The sequence below is a fragment of the Heptranchias perlo genome, chromosome 13, assembly GCF_035084215.1.
Source record: "Heptranchias perlo isolate sHepPer1 chromosome 13, sHepPer1.hap1, whole genome shotgun sequence".
Taxonomy (NCBI): Eukaryota; Metazoa; Chordata; class Chondrichthyes; order Hexanchiformes; family Hexanchidae; genus Heptranchias; species Heptranchias perlo.
This window is the reverse complement of record NC_090337.1, coordinates 46,243,517-46,261,163: the sequence shown is the minus strand read 5'-3', so window position 1 is coordinate 46,261,163 and position 17,647 is coordinate 46,243,517. Positions and strand designations below refer to the sequence as shown.

The window sequence follows — 17,647 nt, the reverse complement described above, 5'->3', positions numbered from 1 at the left end:
TTCAATCTAATAACCTGGTCATAAACTTACATTTAGAAAGTTCTTCTGTTCTGTCTTTTTAGAAGGTTTATTGATTGGGGTACAGTGAATTTATTATGTGGGAATTGTATTGAAGTTCAGTTTTTGCTTTAATTTCCAGTTGTTACCCTGTACGCAACTTTGGGAGGTCAAGCAATTGCACATGGTTTAAATGAAACGGAAGTCACTCATATCATCACAAGCAAGAAACTTCTACAAACAAAGCTGAAGGTAGACCACAGAATTACGTTGCTGATTGCAGGATTTTTTTTTGTTTATTTCCCAGTGACTCTGCAGAGACACTGGGAAACAATTTACAAATCACTTAAAAGGTGGGGAAATTTTTACATGATCTTTTGAGATATAGTTGGGTGAGAGGGGACGTTTATGGTTAAACTGGGTTACTTCAGTAGTCTGTCTCAGTAATCCAAGGGTTAAAGAACTCCAGCACAAATTTGAAACAAGAAACTCAAATTTTCTTTCTTTACCATATTCGAAATGTAATCAGATAAAATGTTGCAGTTTTTTTGCGTAAAGATTACTGTGAAAATGACCCCACTAATATTAAAACTGAAAAAAGACCAGGCTTTTATTAACTGCTTTTAGCATAATTTGACATTTGAATGTTAATCTCATGAGTTTTGTCAATTGAATTTAACTAGCGCAGTGTCTGTATGCATCTGAAATCAGTTTTAAAGATTGCATTCAACTTATTGCCTCATTCAGGATAGTTTAGCTGTTAAACGTTTATTATTGCTCGTAAGAACTTATGCAAAGTCAAGGATAAGATAGGCCATTCGTCCCAAATTCTAGAACTCTTCCAGCCCAATATCCAACTGTGCTTTGAATATCCTTAAAGTGTATCTCTTCACTGCCTGGCAGATTATTCCAGATGTTTATTGGATATTTCCATGAAGAAGTTCCTTTTGATATCAGTTCTAAATTATATATTTGTTAGTTTATGGTTAGTGGCCTCTGGTCTGATGATCCTGTCTTATTTTGAATAATATTCAAGATTTACCTTACCTAAAGCAATTTATTGTTTTATATGCTTCAACAAGATCTCCCCTTTGCCATCTTTTCCATAATCTTTAGAAACTGAGTTTTTAAAATCTTTCTTCATAAGTTAAGGCTTTTACACTCGGCAGTTTCTCCAATGCTTACACATCCCTTTTGTAGCGTGACTACCAGGAGATCACATGGTTTTGGATGGGGTGGAGAGTGTGTTTATTGTGATGCACAAGATGTCACAATTGTGTGGGACAGGCTGGATGGACCAGAGGGTCTTTTCCTGTCCATCATTGTTCGTATGTCCGTATATATTGTATTCCAAGTATGCCTTGATCAGTGCAATGTACAGCCTCAGCACAACCTCAGTAGATTCGTATTCCACTAGCTGTCTTTAAATCTCAACATTTGAAGTTTTGTAATTGTCTCACCATGTTACCTAAGCTTGAAAAAGCAATAATTATAAGGATATTATTCATATAAAGCAACACCTGTTTTTCACCTAGTAAACACAATAGCTATCTTCCAGATGTTTGAAGTGATTGGCCTGGATTCATCCTAAACTTTTCATCCTTTCCTATTTCTGTTTCACAGGAAATCCTCCTTAATGTCCCAAAGCTACAGCATATCATAATTGTAGACGACAAGCCAACAGCATGGGCAGAATATCCCCGTGGCATCATGGTTCACAACATGGCAGCAGTGGAAGCATTGGGTGCAAAACCAGAAAACTGTGTGTAATTTATATTTTCTTTCCTTTTTACTTTTCATGTTTACTTTGTGTTTGTGTGTGTATCTTTCTGTAAAAGGTAAATAAATGCAGAACAACACCGATTTCAGATATTACATCTGCATCCAACCAATACAAAAACAGAAAATGCTAAAAATACATTGCAGGTCCATCAGCTTCTGAAAGAGAAAAGACAAGTTTAACATTTCTGCTGGAGCCCCTTCACAATTCTTAAGGTTCTGAAAGAGTTCCTACCTGAAATATTAAACTGTCGTTTCTTTTAGATGCTGACTGGCTGTGTATTTCCAATATTTTCTTCTTTATTTCAGATTTCCAGCATTTACATTTTTCTTTTTATCAATGGAATATGTTGAAAGTTGGTTAATAGAATTAAGTATTTGGACTTTCTATGTATAATTTATTTAACAAAGTGGGACAGGATTTGTCTAAACAGGAAGGGCAATGATGAGGAATAGATTTTTTTTTTGCTTCCCATTTTGTTAGCCTGGCATTCCTAACTAGATTGTAGTATAGTTTAGGTGCATTTGCAGAGCAGCTTCAACAATGTGCATCAATTACAGGATCAGAACAACACCTCCAGTTGCATCAGTGTGGCATTTGCATTTCTCTCACTCAGGCAGGAATGACTGATGTGACTTAACGTTTCCCACACCTGTTATTCTTTCGGCCTCTTTGAGTGAGGCTATTTAACTAATGCTGGTTCAAATTAAATTGAAGACGTGCAGAAGAAGCAGGGGAATGGATTGAGACTGCACAATGGCTTCAGAACCTACTGTCTTTATGCTATCAGACACGGAAGTTTTTATTGAGTTTTGTCTCAGCTGGATTTGAACCCTAGTCCAAAGGTGAAAAAGACTGTGGTGTAACCCATTCACCATACGTTGCTTTATATTACCAGTCAGCTGCTCAGTCATTCATGAGAAATACTGGCTATCAATTCCTAGCTTGTGTGAGAATCTTTTCTACATTGGTGGGAAGCTGCAGTAAGAATTATTAGTTCTGTTAGTTTGACCATGTGCCAGAGAACAGTTTGTCTGGTGGTTTTGTTCTTTGTAATACATTAGAACTATAACACTAAAAACTGAAATGTTTTTCTTAATCACTGAGCATCATAAGAAAACTGAATTTTGCACATTTTTACTTTCATTGCATATTAATCTATGTGTTTCTGGCTTTTAATACTTAAGAATAAGAAACTTGTTGAATTATTTTTTCTTTTGCCTTCCTGCTTTATAACTCGTTCTTTCCCTGCCTTGTTTTTGTTTCCTGGTGTATCCATTGCTGAAAGTCTCAAGGGCATGTGAATAAAGGACAACTCCATTTAGTGGAGACCTAGCACATCTGTAGCTAATTACAAGGATTTGATACATTGTACGGCTTTGTGCCCCTTAATTTACAGAAAGCCGTATCTCCGTAAAATAATGTCTAAGGAATAGCCGTGTGATTTCGTGTGACAGTTTAGACCAATGATATGTAACATAACATAACTGTGCTTAAAGATGTGAACAAAAGTCTGACATATGTGCCTTCTGCTTGTCTGGATGGGACTCGAGTGCAGCTGTTCTTAGAAAGATCCTATTGCTCTAACTTTTGTTTTAAATTGGGTAATATTTTGCTTCATTTGTTCCAGACTGTTTTTCTAAAGCAGATGTCTGGCAAGGTCTCTTTATTACAAGGCACACGTGAGAAAGTAAAATTTAACCACTATTTAAGCATGCTGTACCATCATCTGTGGGACCCTGTTTAAATCCAGCCCAGGCTGATGCACAGGAAGTTTCCCCTGTCTCCTAGCTGTAATATTATATGAAGTGAGTTTGGCCAACCTTAATCTAGTTGTTAGTGATCATAGGTCCACAGATTCAAATTGGCACTAAGTTGGCAATCTCACTCAAGACATAAAGATGGCGGGTATCATGCTGGTGTTCTTCCAACGTTGAGGCTAAGACTCATTGTTGAGGCATAATAGACAAAACTTTACCATACATCTGACCATGCTATACCAGACCATGAGTTGCTTAAAGCAGATGCTAGCTGTGTAAAGTGAAAAAAGTCTTCTGTTCCCTAGCCTGACATTGCTCATATTCACGAATATAAAATTCACTAATGTCACATTTATGGAAATATTAAAAGCCTAATCAGTAACACCTCCATTTACATACATAGAATATTGAGATTTGATTTCACTTGTGGTCTTTATTGTACAATAGCATGCATCATTTAGGAGAGTGTTATCTCATTTTTCTTAAAGCAGCCTTTAAAAGGGTTAATATTTTCATGGGGAAATGGAAAGTGTCTGAAAATAACAAGCCTTAAAGGTATTTCTACCTGTCCCTGTCCATCAATAACCTGCCAGTTTTCTACAAGCCAGCTTGTGAGCAAGAGTAATTGCTGAATAAGCTATGTTTGGCACTGAGATGATCAGTAAAGCAAGCAGAATGTTTGATATGTAAGAGAAATCTCTAATAATGGGACAAACTACTTTCAATATATGGTTCACCTTTTAAATTCTTATTTTCATAAATTAAAGAACTGGTTATTTTTTCCACCATAGTGCATAGAGTTCGGACCAAACCCACATCTTTAGATATTGCAGTAATTATGTACACAAGCGGGTCTACAGGTCTACCAAAGGGAGTGATGATTTCGCACAGCAACCTCATTGCTGGAATAGCAGGGATGTGTTCTAGAGTTCCTGACTTGGGGTATGTATAACTTATGATCCAATAAGGAAGTTTTATTGACCTACATTGGGAATAATACTGAAATCTGATATATAAATAACCATCATGCATTTTTAACGTTTTATATAAGGTACAACTCATACATGGTGTGACCTAAGCTTTTTTTAATTGACTTTAGTGGCAAAATAGGAGACCGACTCATACAGGTGAAACTTAGGCACTAGAAAGGAAAGAAAAGCCTAGAAAGTACTATCAATATAAAGTAACCCTACCACATCTTTACCTGGTTGGAATCATATGTAGTTTAGTACTTCCACATTTGGTTACCCAACAAAAGTTTATTATAGCTCCAATCTGAATGCTTTTGACTGAAGAATAGATCAGTTTAACTGCAAGTTCTTAATTGATTAGTACACGTTGCGGTGTCAAACTCGTGTCTAAATCATCCAGGGATTCTCACATCTCTTCTCTTCAGTGTCAGGTCAGACCCTCACTCTCTAGTTACATTGCTTCAACCACAATTAAATACTGACGGTAGAAGCTTTACCTAATTTTAATGGATAAGCTAAAACTGAAATATAATGCTATTAAAAAGAAAAGTAATTAGACTTGTTTATTGCAAGGAATTACTCTTTTAGAAAGAAAGAAAAATAACTTGCATTTATATAGCTCTTTTCACAACTTCAGGCCATCAAAGTGCTTTACATCCAATGAAGTACTTTTGAAGTGTAGTCACTGTTGTAATGTACGAAAATGTGGCAGCCAAATTCCACACAGCAAGGTCCCAAAACAGCAATGAGATAAATGCGCAGATAATCTGTTTAGTGATGTTGTTTGAGGGATAAATATTGGCCACGACATGGGGAAAACTCCCCTCCTCTTTTTCAAATGGTGCCATGGGATCTTTTACATCCACCTGAGAGGGGGTACCGGTTTAATGTCTCATCTGAAAGTCAACACCTCTGACCTTGCAACATTCCCTCAACACTGCACTGAAGTGTCAGCCTAGATTTTTGCCTCTTGCGCGTTCCCAATTTTAATCGCTCCACCATTGGTGGCCGTGCCTTCAGCTGCTTAGGTCCTAAACTCTGGAATTCCCTCTGTAAACCTCTCCGCCTCCCTGCCTCTCTCTCCTCCTTTAAGATGCTCCTTAAAACCTACCTCCTTGACCAAGCTTTTGGTCACCTGTCCTAATATCTCCTTATGTAGCTCAGTGTCAAATTCTGTTTGATAACGCTCCTGTGAAGCACCTTGGACATTTTACTATGTTAAAGGCACTATATAAATGCAAGTTGGTGTTGTTGTAGATTATCTGCTCCAGTCTCTGGATTGGGGCTTGAACACTCTACTTTCTGACTCAGAGACAAGAGTGTTACCACTGAGCCAAGGATTTAAGTGTGACAAATGCTGTTAAATGTAACTGTTTTTCTAAGATCTATTTTTGGTGTTGTTGAAAATATACATATCTTGATTTTATATTTATTTTAAAGACCAACGGACACCTACATTGGTTACCTACCCCTGGCACATGTCCTGGAGCTGAGTGCGGAAACGCTTTGTATGGCTTGCGGCTGTTGTATTGGCTACTCCTCCCCTCAGACTTTAGCAGACCAGGTACAGGTTAACCAAATAGATTCATTTTTAAAATCACATTTAGAATGGTCATGGTGGTAAAATATTGAGCAGACCTATCTGCATTTTAAACAGCATGTTGTTTTCTCTTTTTATGTTTTTTTCCTTTTCATAAGCAGCCTACTAATTACTTTACATATAATAAAATAGACGTACAGGACTTTTTTGCCTCTTGACATTTCTGCTTGCATTAGCATAGCTGAACTTTCACCTGTACTTGTAAAAGTTGAAAATAGCATTGTATGTTTGATTTGAGGGGAGCTATAATGTATTATTTTGCTCTCTATATAATGTGTATTACTGAAGAATATAAAACTTTCCTTAAACATGCATTTATAAGTATGAAAATATACTAACCTGATTCAAATGGTGTATTCTTGAAGGACAACATTTATATTTAGTTTATTTTATTGTATAAGTAACAGTTCTTTGTTGTTTTGTAGTCTGCCAAAATCAAGAAAGGAAGCAAAGGCGATACAACAGTACTTAAACCAACACTATTGGCAGCTGTACCAGTAAGTTTTTGTTAAAACTTAGACATGTTGAGTTAAGTACCAGAGCCAGTAATTACAAGAAATATTTATATAACAGTTGATGATTTTTCATAATGAGCACTGCCTGAATGCACAATGCTTAATTCTAAAAGTGCATTAATGCTGCACTTCCAGTCAGGAAGTACCTTGTTTATACTGCCTGGCTAGAACCGCATTTCTTTTCAGAAGAGAGTCCTGCACATGGATGGCATTGTCTCTCAACCTTTTTCATTTTATGTGCCAACAGGAAATTATGGATCGAATTTATAAGAATATTGTGACCAAAGTAGAAGACATGAGTAGTATACAGCGGACTCTCTTTGTTGTTGCTTACAACTACAAAATGGAACAGATGTCCATAGGTTACAGCACACCTATCTGTGACTGGTAAGATATAGATAATAAAATCTGCAACATTACATTTAGCATTATAGTGACAAAGGCATATATATGTAAAAATGATCATGTCTCATTGACATTATTATATTTGGGAGGGAAAAAGATGGTTTTTAAAAAAAATCCAAGTCTCAAAACTTTTAAAAATCGCTTACTGCCAAAGTAACAGTAGTTCAAGAAAATTAAGCATGGATTTGACCAGGATTTTCATGACATTTAAAAAATATACTTATGTAGAAATTTCAAATCTTCACCTAAGTATTTGACTCATAGGTGAAATGTAGAAAATTTACACAAGACAGACATTCTGTTCAAACAAGTGAGCAAAATTGAGCAATTTCAAAACTAAAAGTATAATTTTCATCACCAATCACAGCATTTTAAGGTGACACACTTCATTAAGATTACAGAATACTCATTGAGTTAATAAAGTTGTTGGAAAGAGAATTAGCCGTTTTGTAAATTTTGGCTGCTGATAGACAATCTGTATTTTTGGCATTCTAGTGTGTGCCATAGTGACATTAAGTACTGTCTAATCTCTACAGTATGTGATGTATCAAATCTTTGTGTTAGATATTTGTGTCTGAATTATACTACTACTGGACACACTGCTTATAGTTTTAAATATTATATATTGGTGTCTAAACAGAATTGAAGTATCTACGAGACAAGAGAAGAACAGTCAACTTGGGACAGTGTAATACATTGAGTCAATATAACTTGCCTGGCAGTTCCTCATGTGGCACTGACCTGTTTTTTGAGACAGGATTATTTGTTTTATAACTTTCCTTCAAAATGAATTTTTTACTCTTTATAACAAAGCAGTCTTAAATGTAGAATTGGTTTTCCACTTTTGATTCACGCACTTAAAGGAGAAATAAAGTCTGGTGAAAATACGTTTTCATAGTCATTCCTTCCCATCTATCTATATTTCTTGAAAAAAGGCTAAAGATATATAATACCTAACACAAAATTTCCTTGCCTTGCCAAGTTATTTTCTGCCTCAGTGGAGACAGACATTTGATATCTCTGTTTCCCTCCTGAGTTACTCCAATGATGTGGGTTTACCTCCATTAACTTTAATAAGAGCCAACACTGCAGATCCCCCAGAGGTGGATTCAGAACTACCTGAAACACCCTTGTGGACTGAGTGAGCAGCAGTTGCTATGTGGTAGTTTTTTTTTTCTCCAGGGTTGGGCAGCGCTAAATCAGGCTAGGTATAGATTGGCCGTCAGCCCAGTCTGAAGTTTGTATTCCATTAAAGTCAGAGGAGCCACTGTAAACATAACCTACATTACCAGAGCAGCTTAGGAAGGAAGTAAAGGCATAAAATGCCAATCTCCATGAGGCCTTAGACAACTTGGAAAAATATTTAGCACCTAGTGTTATATCCCTTATATCTACTTTATATAAAAACACACTTTGAACAGAAAGTACCCCCCAGAGTTTCCTTCTACTTTTAAACAAAAAAGTCTACAAAGTATTTTGTAGTACAGCAATAACTTGAATTAGGAAAAATAATGTTTGTATTTACAATAATAAAAAGTTATAGGAAATGTTACACTGTTAATACAGCATATACAATTACCATGTTGCAATAGTGATCAAGATGATGAATTGACTTCTTACAGAGGTAAAAAAGGGGTTGTTTATTAATTTCTTTTAAAAAATACATTAATAGCAAGACTATGGACTTCAACTAAAATAGTATTAAGAATTCAGGTATGCTGCAGTTATCTACTCAGGTTCAGTGTGGTCAGCTGCTCTCTTAAGTAGCCTGGTTGCCTGCTTCATACAGAAGATGACTGCAGCCCTTTACCTGCTAGCACGCAGTAGGACCCAGGAATGTAACAAGGACTGGATCTTCAGGTTCTCCGCAGGTGGACCAAGTTAATACTAAGTGAGATAACGTTCAGTCCAATTCATAAGCTGCCTTATTCCACAGTAGGCAAAGAACACTGAGTATGATGAGACACTTGGTTCAATCAATATAGCTTCTGTTCATGTAGTCTTACAAAAGTAAAGAACAAGCATATGCGAGGCCATATCAGTAGGCCCTTTACTTAATGTAAAAATACAAACTTTCCCTGACCAGGGCAGAAGTACATTTCTTGAGGCTGCTGTTGTCTGGCTGAATTTCTGGTATTTGTCCTGATTCTGCCCCCTGACCCACAGAGATCAAAACAGTTTGTCAATACCAAGGTGCTAGATGTCTTTTTGAATGTCCAGACATTACTAATAAATTGGCCATTGTTTGTGATCTGTACAAAATAACTGCCCAACCCACATTTTAATCACTTCTCATCTGCCTGTGGATGGCTAATCCAGAATGGGCTGTCTGGGAAAGCTACTCCATTTCTGGCAAGCTTCTGTCCAAAACGCACATTAAAATTGCTTACGTCCAAGTCTTTTCATGGAGAATGGCCAAAGGAGTTCAAACTTTGATAATACCCTTGTTGCTATACACTTAAAATAGATATTCATATAAATTAGCAGAGTCAATTTTTTTTTACAGTTTCATTTCAATGGGATAGACTACAGTAACTTAGAATACAATACTTTGCTTTGAAATCTTGAATAAAATTATGTAGTGAATGAGCCAGAATTCTTTTGCAACTCAACGTTGGGAAGACCAAAGCCATCCTGTTTGCCCCCCCCCCCCCCGATAAATTCTGCCCCTAGCCCCAATCCCATTCTTCCCCTCTTTGGATGTTTGCTTAAATTCAAGCTCAACCCAATGGTGCACAAGCTCAGTGTCCTGCTCAACTCTGAGTTGAGCTTCAAAGTTCACATTTAGTCCAAGACGGCCTACTTCCACCTTCAAAACATCTTGCCTCTCTGCCCCTACCTCACGCAATGCCACTGAAATACTCATCCATGTCTTTCTCACCTCCAGACTTGACTTTTCCAATACCTTTCTCTTTTGCTTCCTGAACTCCACCCTACATAAATTCCCAACTCATCACAGATTCTATCCCATTCACTTGTCACACCAGTGCTGACCTCTGTTGTCCACCCATCCCCCAGTGCATCAACTCCAATATCCTGATCTTCATCTTTGCCCATCCCTGTCTTTTTAGCCTCTTCCAGCCCTACATTACTGCCCATTCCCTCTGTTCCCCCATCCTCTGCTCTACCATTGGTAGAAGTCTCTAGTAAAATGCCCTCCCTAAGCCCCTTTGTTTTTCTATATCTGTCTCCACTTTCAAAATCAAAAAACAACACCTTCTGCTACCTCCCCAGTTCCTATCCTCTTGAATCTGATCCCCAACAGTCAAATGTCTTGGGACATTTCATTATGTTAAAGGTGCCATATCAGTACAAGTTGCTATTGTTGTAGTCTCCCTATTATCACTAGTAAAGTTGTTTCATCCAATCCATTCCATTTTACTATCGCTTTTAAATCATCTTGATTATATACGGATTGGCTGCTCGTTGATTGATAATTTCTGATCTGACGTTGACGAGCAGATATTTGAAAAAAGAAATGCTAACATTTTAATTTTTTTTTCCAATAGGTTGATCTTCCGAAAAATACGTTTATTACTAGGAGGAAACACCCGGCTCATTCTGTGTGGAGGTGCTCCATTGTCACCATCCACACAAACTTTCATGAACATCTGCTTCTGCTGCCCTGTTGGACAAGGATATGGATTAACAGAGACTTGTGGAGCAGGGACTATTAGTGATGGTTAGTCATTTTCTGGAAAAAAAAATGTTGCCTTCAAGGAGCTGTCTGTGTTTAGTATCTCTAAGGATGTGTGTTTTCAACCTAAAAACAAAGCTAAATTGAAAAAGATAGCTAGAGAGGCATCTTCTGTTAGAAGAAAACTAAAGCCTTTTGTTGCTTTGCTAAATCTTTCTCCGTATTCAAAGACAAATGTATTTGGCTCATGTCAATTTATGGCATTAATAGTTGATTCACACTTGTCCCTAAGGAGTGATAAGCTAGCAGAAACTGTAATCAATCCTTCAGTGGCTGATTTGTTTGGCGTAGTATAAGATAGTTTGCCAAGCCATATAAAGTAAAACATTGCTGAAGGTTATGAGTGTGAAATCATATTGGCGATTGTTTTTGCACACTCAATATATTTGTATTTCTGAGTGACAAAAATGCACATTTGATCTGTTGATACTCTTGTGGAATTTGTATCTTTTACAGATTCGGTGTGCAGACATTTTGCTTAAGGTTGGGTCTTTTGTAAATTCTAATTTATTTATTCCAGATTAATTATGGAAGTTAATTCTTGGAAAATCTAATTTTATGAATCCAGACTGCTAATAATCTAGTTGGATTTCCACTGTTATAACAGTAGAGAAAAAGAAATGGTGTAAAATATTATTGACTCTGCAGCTCATGTGACTTTATACTTTTCTTTCTTAGAGATTTCACATAAAGTGGAACTTCAGTTGTCTGTCATACTGATTACTCCTGATGGATAACGGGAATTAGTAGATAGACAAGATTCCACTGGAATGAGGAGCACACTGATCAGCCCTGACAGCCGTTTGTGTATGGATCTTCTTTTCAAGCCTTCTGTTAGCTATCTTGAGAGTCACAAAGAATCTTCTCTGTTCCTCTGAACACATGATCAGTGTACTTCTGTCATTGATCCTTGTACTCTTGCGTTATTTTCCTCCAGTAATCTCTCCCAAATGCCGCTACTGCCTTCCGATCCCTTTTTATACAAAGTTCTCCTTACATTCATCTCTCAAGGTCAAGAATATAACTCAGTAAAATATATTAAAAGAAACTGTATACAAAGAGAACTGTATATAAAGGGCTTTTCCACTCTCCTGAACAGCTGATCAATGTGCTGCTCTCTCTCTTGATTCCTACAAAAACAGTCTGCTGGTCTGTCAATCCCACAAAAATTCTTATGGATACCAAAGTAGAAACCTGTTAATGAGAGCATATAAAGAAAAACCTTTACATGGGCAAGAATTTAGTCCATTCAAGCTGATGTTATTTGCATAATTAGGAACATCTGGATATTGGATATGTTTTGTTCACTAAAGGGTTATTTCCATTAAGAATTTCTTTCAGCGTTTTTCATTGCAATTCTGTGGTATTTTAAAGTATTCTTTTTTATTTTGGCAAAGCATTTATTGCCAAGAGGAATAGTGTAAAAATTTTTGATGTGTAAGTGGAACTATATTACTGTGGGAAGCAAACAATCTGAGTTATATTTTCATTCTTGTTGTTAATGGTAATGAGATGTCAGTACTTATGCAAGGATGTATGCTGTATCCAAAAGTTACTGAACAAATGTGTTTTCTGTTAGAGTTTTGTAGGAACACATTGCCGAAAAGTAGAACGCAAGATGAAGATTAAATATTCCAAAAAGGAATAAAGTATTGCTATTATGCTTTGACTTCGTACTCAGAATTTGTAAAATTTACATTTAATCACTATGCTGTGAACAAGCTCCTCACAGATTCTTCATGTAAGCAACAAATTGGACATTGTTAAAAATGTTCCCTTCCATCATGAACCTGGCAGTAATTTGTTCAAAGTTGTGTAAATATCACATCAGCTTGGTGAAAGATTTGAACCCAAGCACAAAATATTCAACAACAAGCAGCTTTTCATCTTAAAAAAAAATTCTAACCATAGAAGATGGTAGTTCATTACCTTTAAAATAATTAATTCCAATATCATGACCGTTTACATAAAAACTATCTGCGTTGTGAATCTGTATGGGCAAAGATTTATTAAAATGTTCTTGATTAGGTTTTAAGCAGAAAATTAAGTTGTAAAACCCTGAAAATTTTACAGCCTACATTGATGAAGACATTATAGACACCTCGCAGTTTTCTGTTTTTTACCTTAGCTGACCTTTGCATCAGTTTAGAATACTTGAGGAGGGAGATTGGGAGGACATGCAGACTGAGCCAACATTAATAATATGTTAGACGCTCCTCATAAGATATTTGGTTACCTTGCCAAGCTATTCTATATTTAATTGTCTTAACTGTAATATCTAGTCTTTATTTTTTTTTAAAGATTTTACTCGAGTAACTTTTGTTGATTTTAGTGTTCGACTACACCACTGGCCGCGTGGGAGCTCCACTACCCTGCTGTGAGATTACACTAAAAAACTGGGAAGAAGGTGAGCAAAGACACTTGTTTCAAATGAAGGAACACAGTTGTAATATCCAGTAAGAAATCAAAACTAATTTCAGGTTTGTTACACTTGTTAAATTGATCTTAGATCTATTATGGCACAATTTTCCATAAAGGATAGTAATGCTTACAGAAATAAAAACAGAAAATGCTGGAAATATTCAGCAAGTCAGGCAGCATCTGTGGAGAAAGAAACAGAGTTAACGCTTCAGGTCGATGACCTTTCGTTAGAACTGGGAGAAGTTAAAGATTTAGTAGTTTTTAAGCAAGTACAGAGCCAGGCAAAGGCGGAGGGGAGGGGTGGGGGGGGCAGAAAGGGAGAAGAGGAAAGAACAATAGGAAAGGTTGGAGGGCAGGAGTGATTAAATGACAAAAGGGATGATGATTCAAAGGAAGGAGGATGGTAATGGGACAAGTAAAGAAACACAAGATGGGCCTAGAGGAGCTGTAAATGGCAACAGCAGAACCATTACCAGCACCTGCTGTCTGAAAAAATGGGAGCAGTGGTTATGATCTAAAGTTATTGAAATCAGTGTTGAGTCCGGAAGGTTGTAAAGTGCCTAATCGAAAGATGAGGTGCTGTTCCTCGAGCTTCCGTTGAGCTTCATTGGAACAATGTAGGAGGCCGAGGACAGAGAGGTCAGAGTGGAATGGCGAATTAAAATGGCAAGCGACCGGAAGGTCAGGGTCACACTTGCGGACTGAACGGAGGTGTTCATCAAAGCGATCACCCAATCTGCATTTGGTCTCCCCAATGTAGAGGAGACCGCATCGTGAGCAGCGAATACAGTATACTAAATTGAAAGGAGTACTATTAAATCGCTGTTTCATCTGGAAGGACTGTTTGGGGCCCTGGACGGAGGGAAGGGAGGAGGTGAAAGGGCAGATGTTACAACTCTTGCGTTTGCGTGGGAAGAAGGGCGAGTGATGGAAGAGTGGACCAGAGTATCATGGAGGGAACAGTCCCTTCAGAATGCTGAAAGGGGAGGGGAAAATGTGTTTGGTGGTGGCATTGCACTCTATGTGGCGGAAATGGTGGAGGATGATACGATGAATGTGGAGGCTGGAACACCTCCGCTCAGTCTGCAAGCATGACCCTGACCTTCCGATCGCTTGCCATTTTAATTTGCCGTCCCACTCCCCCTGTGACCTCTCTGTCCTCTGCCTCCTACACTGTACCAATGAGGCCAACGGAAGCTCGAGGAACAGCACCTCATCTTTCAATTAGGCACTTTACAACCTTCCGGACTCAACATTGATTTCAATAACTTCAGAAAATGACCGCTGCTCCCATTTTTCCGGACAGTAGGTGCTGGTAATGGTTCAGCTGTTGCCATTTACAGCTCCTTTAGACCCATCTTTTGTTTCTTTACTTGCCCCATTACCACCCTCCTTGCCTTGCATCATCATCCCTTTTGTCATTTAATCACTCCTGCCCTCCACCCTGTCACAGACCTTCCCTTTTGTTGTTTCCTCCCCTCCCATTCCTTCCCCCCCAAACTTTGCCTGGCTCTGTACTTGCTTAAAAACTATTAAATCTTTAACTTCTTCCAGTTCGGACGAAAGGTCATCGACCTGAAACATTAACTCTGTTTCTTTCTCCATAGATGCTGCCTGACTTGCTGAGTATTTCCAGCATTTTCTGTTTTTATTTCAGATTTCCAGCATCCCCAGTATTTTGCTTTGAGTAATGTTTACAGCCCTACTAATTTATAATTGCTTACAGCTTCACATTATAATGTTTCACCACACAAGACCCAAACTGGGGAAGGAGAGAAGCTGGCATAGAGCAACTTACGAGAACTGCTGGCAGTCTCAAAATATAATGCCGTATGAACTTGGATAGAACAAATGTGCACATTGCATGACTAATTAGTTTAATTTAAAATATTTTGCACATTTGGTACATCTATTGCAATCTATGTCCTTCTAGCATCATTTCCATTCCAATTCTACTTATTTGGGGAAAAAAACATCTTGCAACATATGACCAATTCCAAACAGCTGGAATTCTTATGTTTTCAGCAGCAGAAAGTTGTTTCCAGTTGTGTGTCCAGGTGCAATTTATGTGTACAACTGGCTGGAAGGACAAGGTAGCCTAGGCCGTGGATGTATTCATCAGTACTTTTAATGGCGTTCTGTGACAGGCTGATACCAGATGTTTTAATCGTAATAATTTTGTTCGTATCCTAGCTTCGTTGTATCTGTTATTAAAATTCCACATCTCGCATTTTGCTGACTCAAAATAAAAAAAAGGGTAACCTTGATAGATTTAAAAATGCCAGATCTTGTATGCGTGCATTTCTCCAAAATGAGTGTCTGTCAGTGGATACCTCGGTATAGACTTGAATTTATTCCTAAGCTTATTAAACTCGTTAATGTATTTGCAAAAAGGAATCCTGGATTTGAGCAAAAGAATGGCAGCAATAAAGTACGGTTGTAGTTGCATCTGTTACTATTTCCTAAATGTGACATGGTCTGTACTAGTAATATCCTCCTCAATATGAAAGGGTTCTGTCAGTTTCTGTCTATCTGACAAAAGCAAAAATATACTAGCCCCGATTTTAACCTAACACGCCCGGCGAGAACGGAGCCTGTTCGGGTTGGACACCTGATTTACACCTTATCCGATTTCAGTGGAGCCAAAACTCGGATGGGGTATAAATCGGGAGCTGAACCTGAATGCACCCCATTCTCGCCAGGTGCATTAGGTTAAAATCGGGGCTAGTATATTTTTGCTCCTGTTACTCGCCTCTGTAATATGGCATGAAATAAAATTATCAGCTGTGTTGCATATTATAAGACCTGGCATGATCGTGTGATACCCAGGGACCAAGGTGGTATTATATATTATAGATTAATTATTAAAGTCTGCAGAGTAAATTGCCTAGAATTTGCATACATTTTTGTAAGTAAAGTCTGTACGTTTTTTTTTTCTTATTGACCAGGTGGATATACAGTTTATGACAGACCATATCCTAGAGGAGAAATTCTTATTGGTGGCCCCAATGTTACCCTGGGATACTTCAAGAATAAATCCAAAACACGTGAAGATTATTTTGTGGATAAGGATGGACTGACCTGGTTTTGCACTGGAGATATAGGCGAATTTCAAGATGATGGATGCCTTAAGGTCATTGGTTAGTGTCTGAAGAGCTCATAAATAATATAACATGCAAACTTCAGTCATAATGTCTGTGTTGGGGATAAAACTACTGCGTTGCAGTGGCCCATAATTTTATTGTATTGATGGGTTTAAATTAAAGAAGCTTATTTGTGAAAAAGTTATTTCGAAGCTTTGTTCAAAAGGTTTTTTTCCCTCAGAAATCAATATGTGTACTGGACATTTTATGTTTGAATGCCCTTAAAAGTCTTTTTTTTCTACTTTGGATTTCTGCCAATTACAAGTCAATATAATCTTGGGAAAATGTATTTTTCAACAACTAAAAATGCTAACTTTGACTAGTAGTTAAATCCTTGTGCCCTTATGAGAAATTTCAGTGCTCCTACTAAAGCAATGCCATATGTTTAACTTCTCAGATTTGCCCCCAGGAATTAGTCAAACTTTCTTTCTGTGCTGTGTCTATGTTACTAAATAAGCAGTCAGCAAACATCTAGAAGCAGCTGTTTTACTTGAACACACACAGTCTCATAAAAAATAATGGGTAATTTGCATCTGCTGCAAATGTTTTATGCAAATGTAGTTAATTCAATCATGATTTGTTTTCCAAATTTCCCAATTCATTATCCTTCTTTATTAAACTTAAACTTTTACCATAAAATGGTGTTAGTGAAAAATATTATGCTTTATTGAAAGTATGTATACTGCACATTGTTAGCATTATTCATACATTGTACAGTATGTACTTTCAGTAGAAAGCTATTTTTTCCCTTTTTATTCTATGCATACCAGGGGTTAGTTAAGGCTTCAAGTGAAAGGTCACAGGAGGCATATAGGCTTGACCTTTCAACCAGGACTCACTTGACTTCCCATCTTCATGTCCCAACCCAACATAGCACATTCAGTCCATTGTCTCCTGAATCAGTCACTTGTTAGCCTAAGCTTTTCTAGTACTATATATGTCATGGATCTGAGAGATAAAGAACATGTTCTAAAGAATTCCATTGATATTTTACTTTCAATATTAGAAACAAGGGATAAGCACAAAGTAGTGTGACATGCAGAAAGCCCATTCCTCCTGTGACTGATAACCAGGCACAGTCCTTTTGTATGCATTCTATTAGACCATGACTTTGCCTCATGCAACTTATGCCAACACCTCCAAGGAAGTTCCAAGAAAAAAAATCTCCAGTGCTGCAAAGAGATTAACTAATTCCTCCTGCCAATGCTAATGTTTCCAAAGTACTCAAGTCAGTTCTGTTTCCAAGCCCACTCGGTCTAAAAATGAAGAAGCTAGCCAAGAAACATTGAAATGATGTTAAGGATGTTACTGTAGCTATTTCTCTTAAGATACAAGAAGTCCACTATTAACAATGAGGT

General features: G+C 37.4%; 1 protein-coding gene across 1 annotated transcript in view; it reads left to right on the top strand.

Moving 5' to 3' along the window:
* acsl3a (acyl-CoA synthetase long chain family member 3a) overlaps nucleotides 1-17,647 on the top strand; it is a 103,107-nt gene that overhangs the window by 74,783 nt on the left and 10,677 nt on the right. The window contains exons 4-12 of the mRNA XM_067995416.1: nucleotides 140-249; nucleotides 1,621-1,759; nucleotides 4,329-4,479; nucleotides 5,949-6,072; nucleotides 6,534-6,605; nucleotides 6,871-7,010; nucleotides 10,538-10,710; nucleotides 13,058-13,132; nucleotides 16,095-16,286. Of these exons, the coding sequence (XP_067851517.1) occupies nucleotides 140-249; nucleotides 1,621-1,759; nucleotides 4,329-4,479; nucleotides 5,949-6,072; nucleotides 6,534-6,605; nucleotides 6,871-7,010; nucleotides 10,538-10,710; nucleotides 13,058-13,132; nucleotides 16,095-16,286 (1,176 nt within the window). The remainder of the gene's footprint in view (nucleotides 1-139; nucleotides 250-1,620; nucleotides 1,760-4,328; nucleotides 4,480-5,948; nucleotides 6,073-6,533; nucleotides 6,606-6,870; nucleotides 7,011-10,537; nucleotides 10,711-13,057; nucleotides 13,133-16,094; nucleotides 16,287-17,647) is intronic.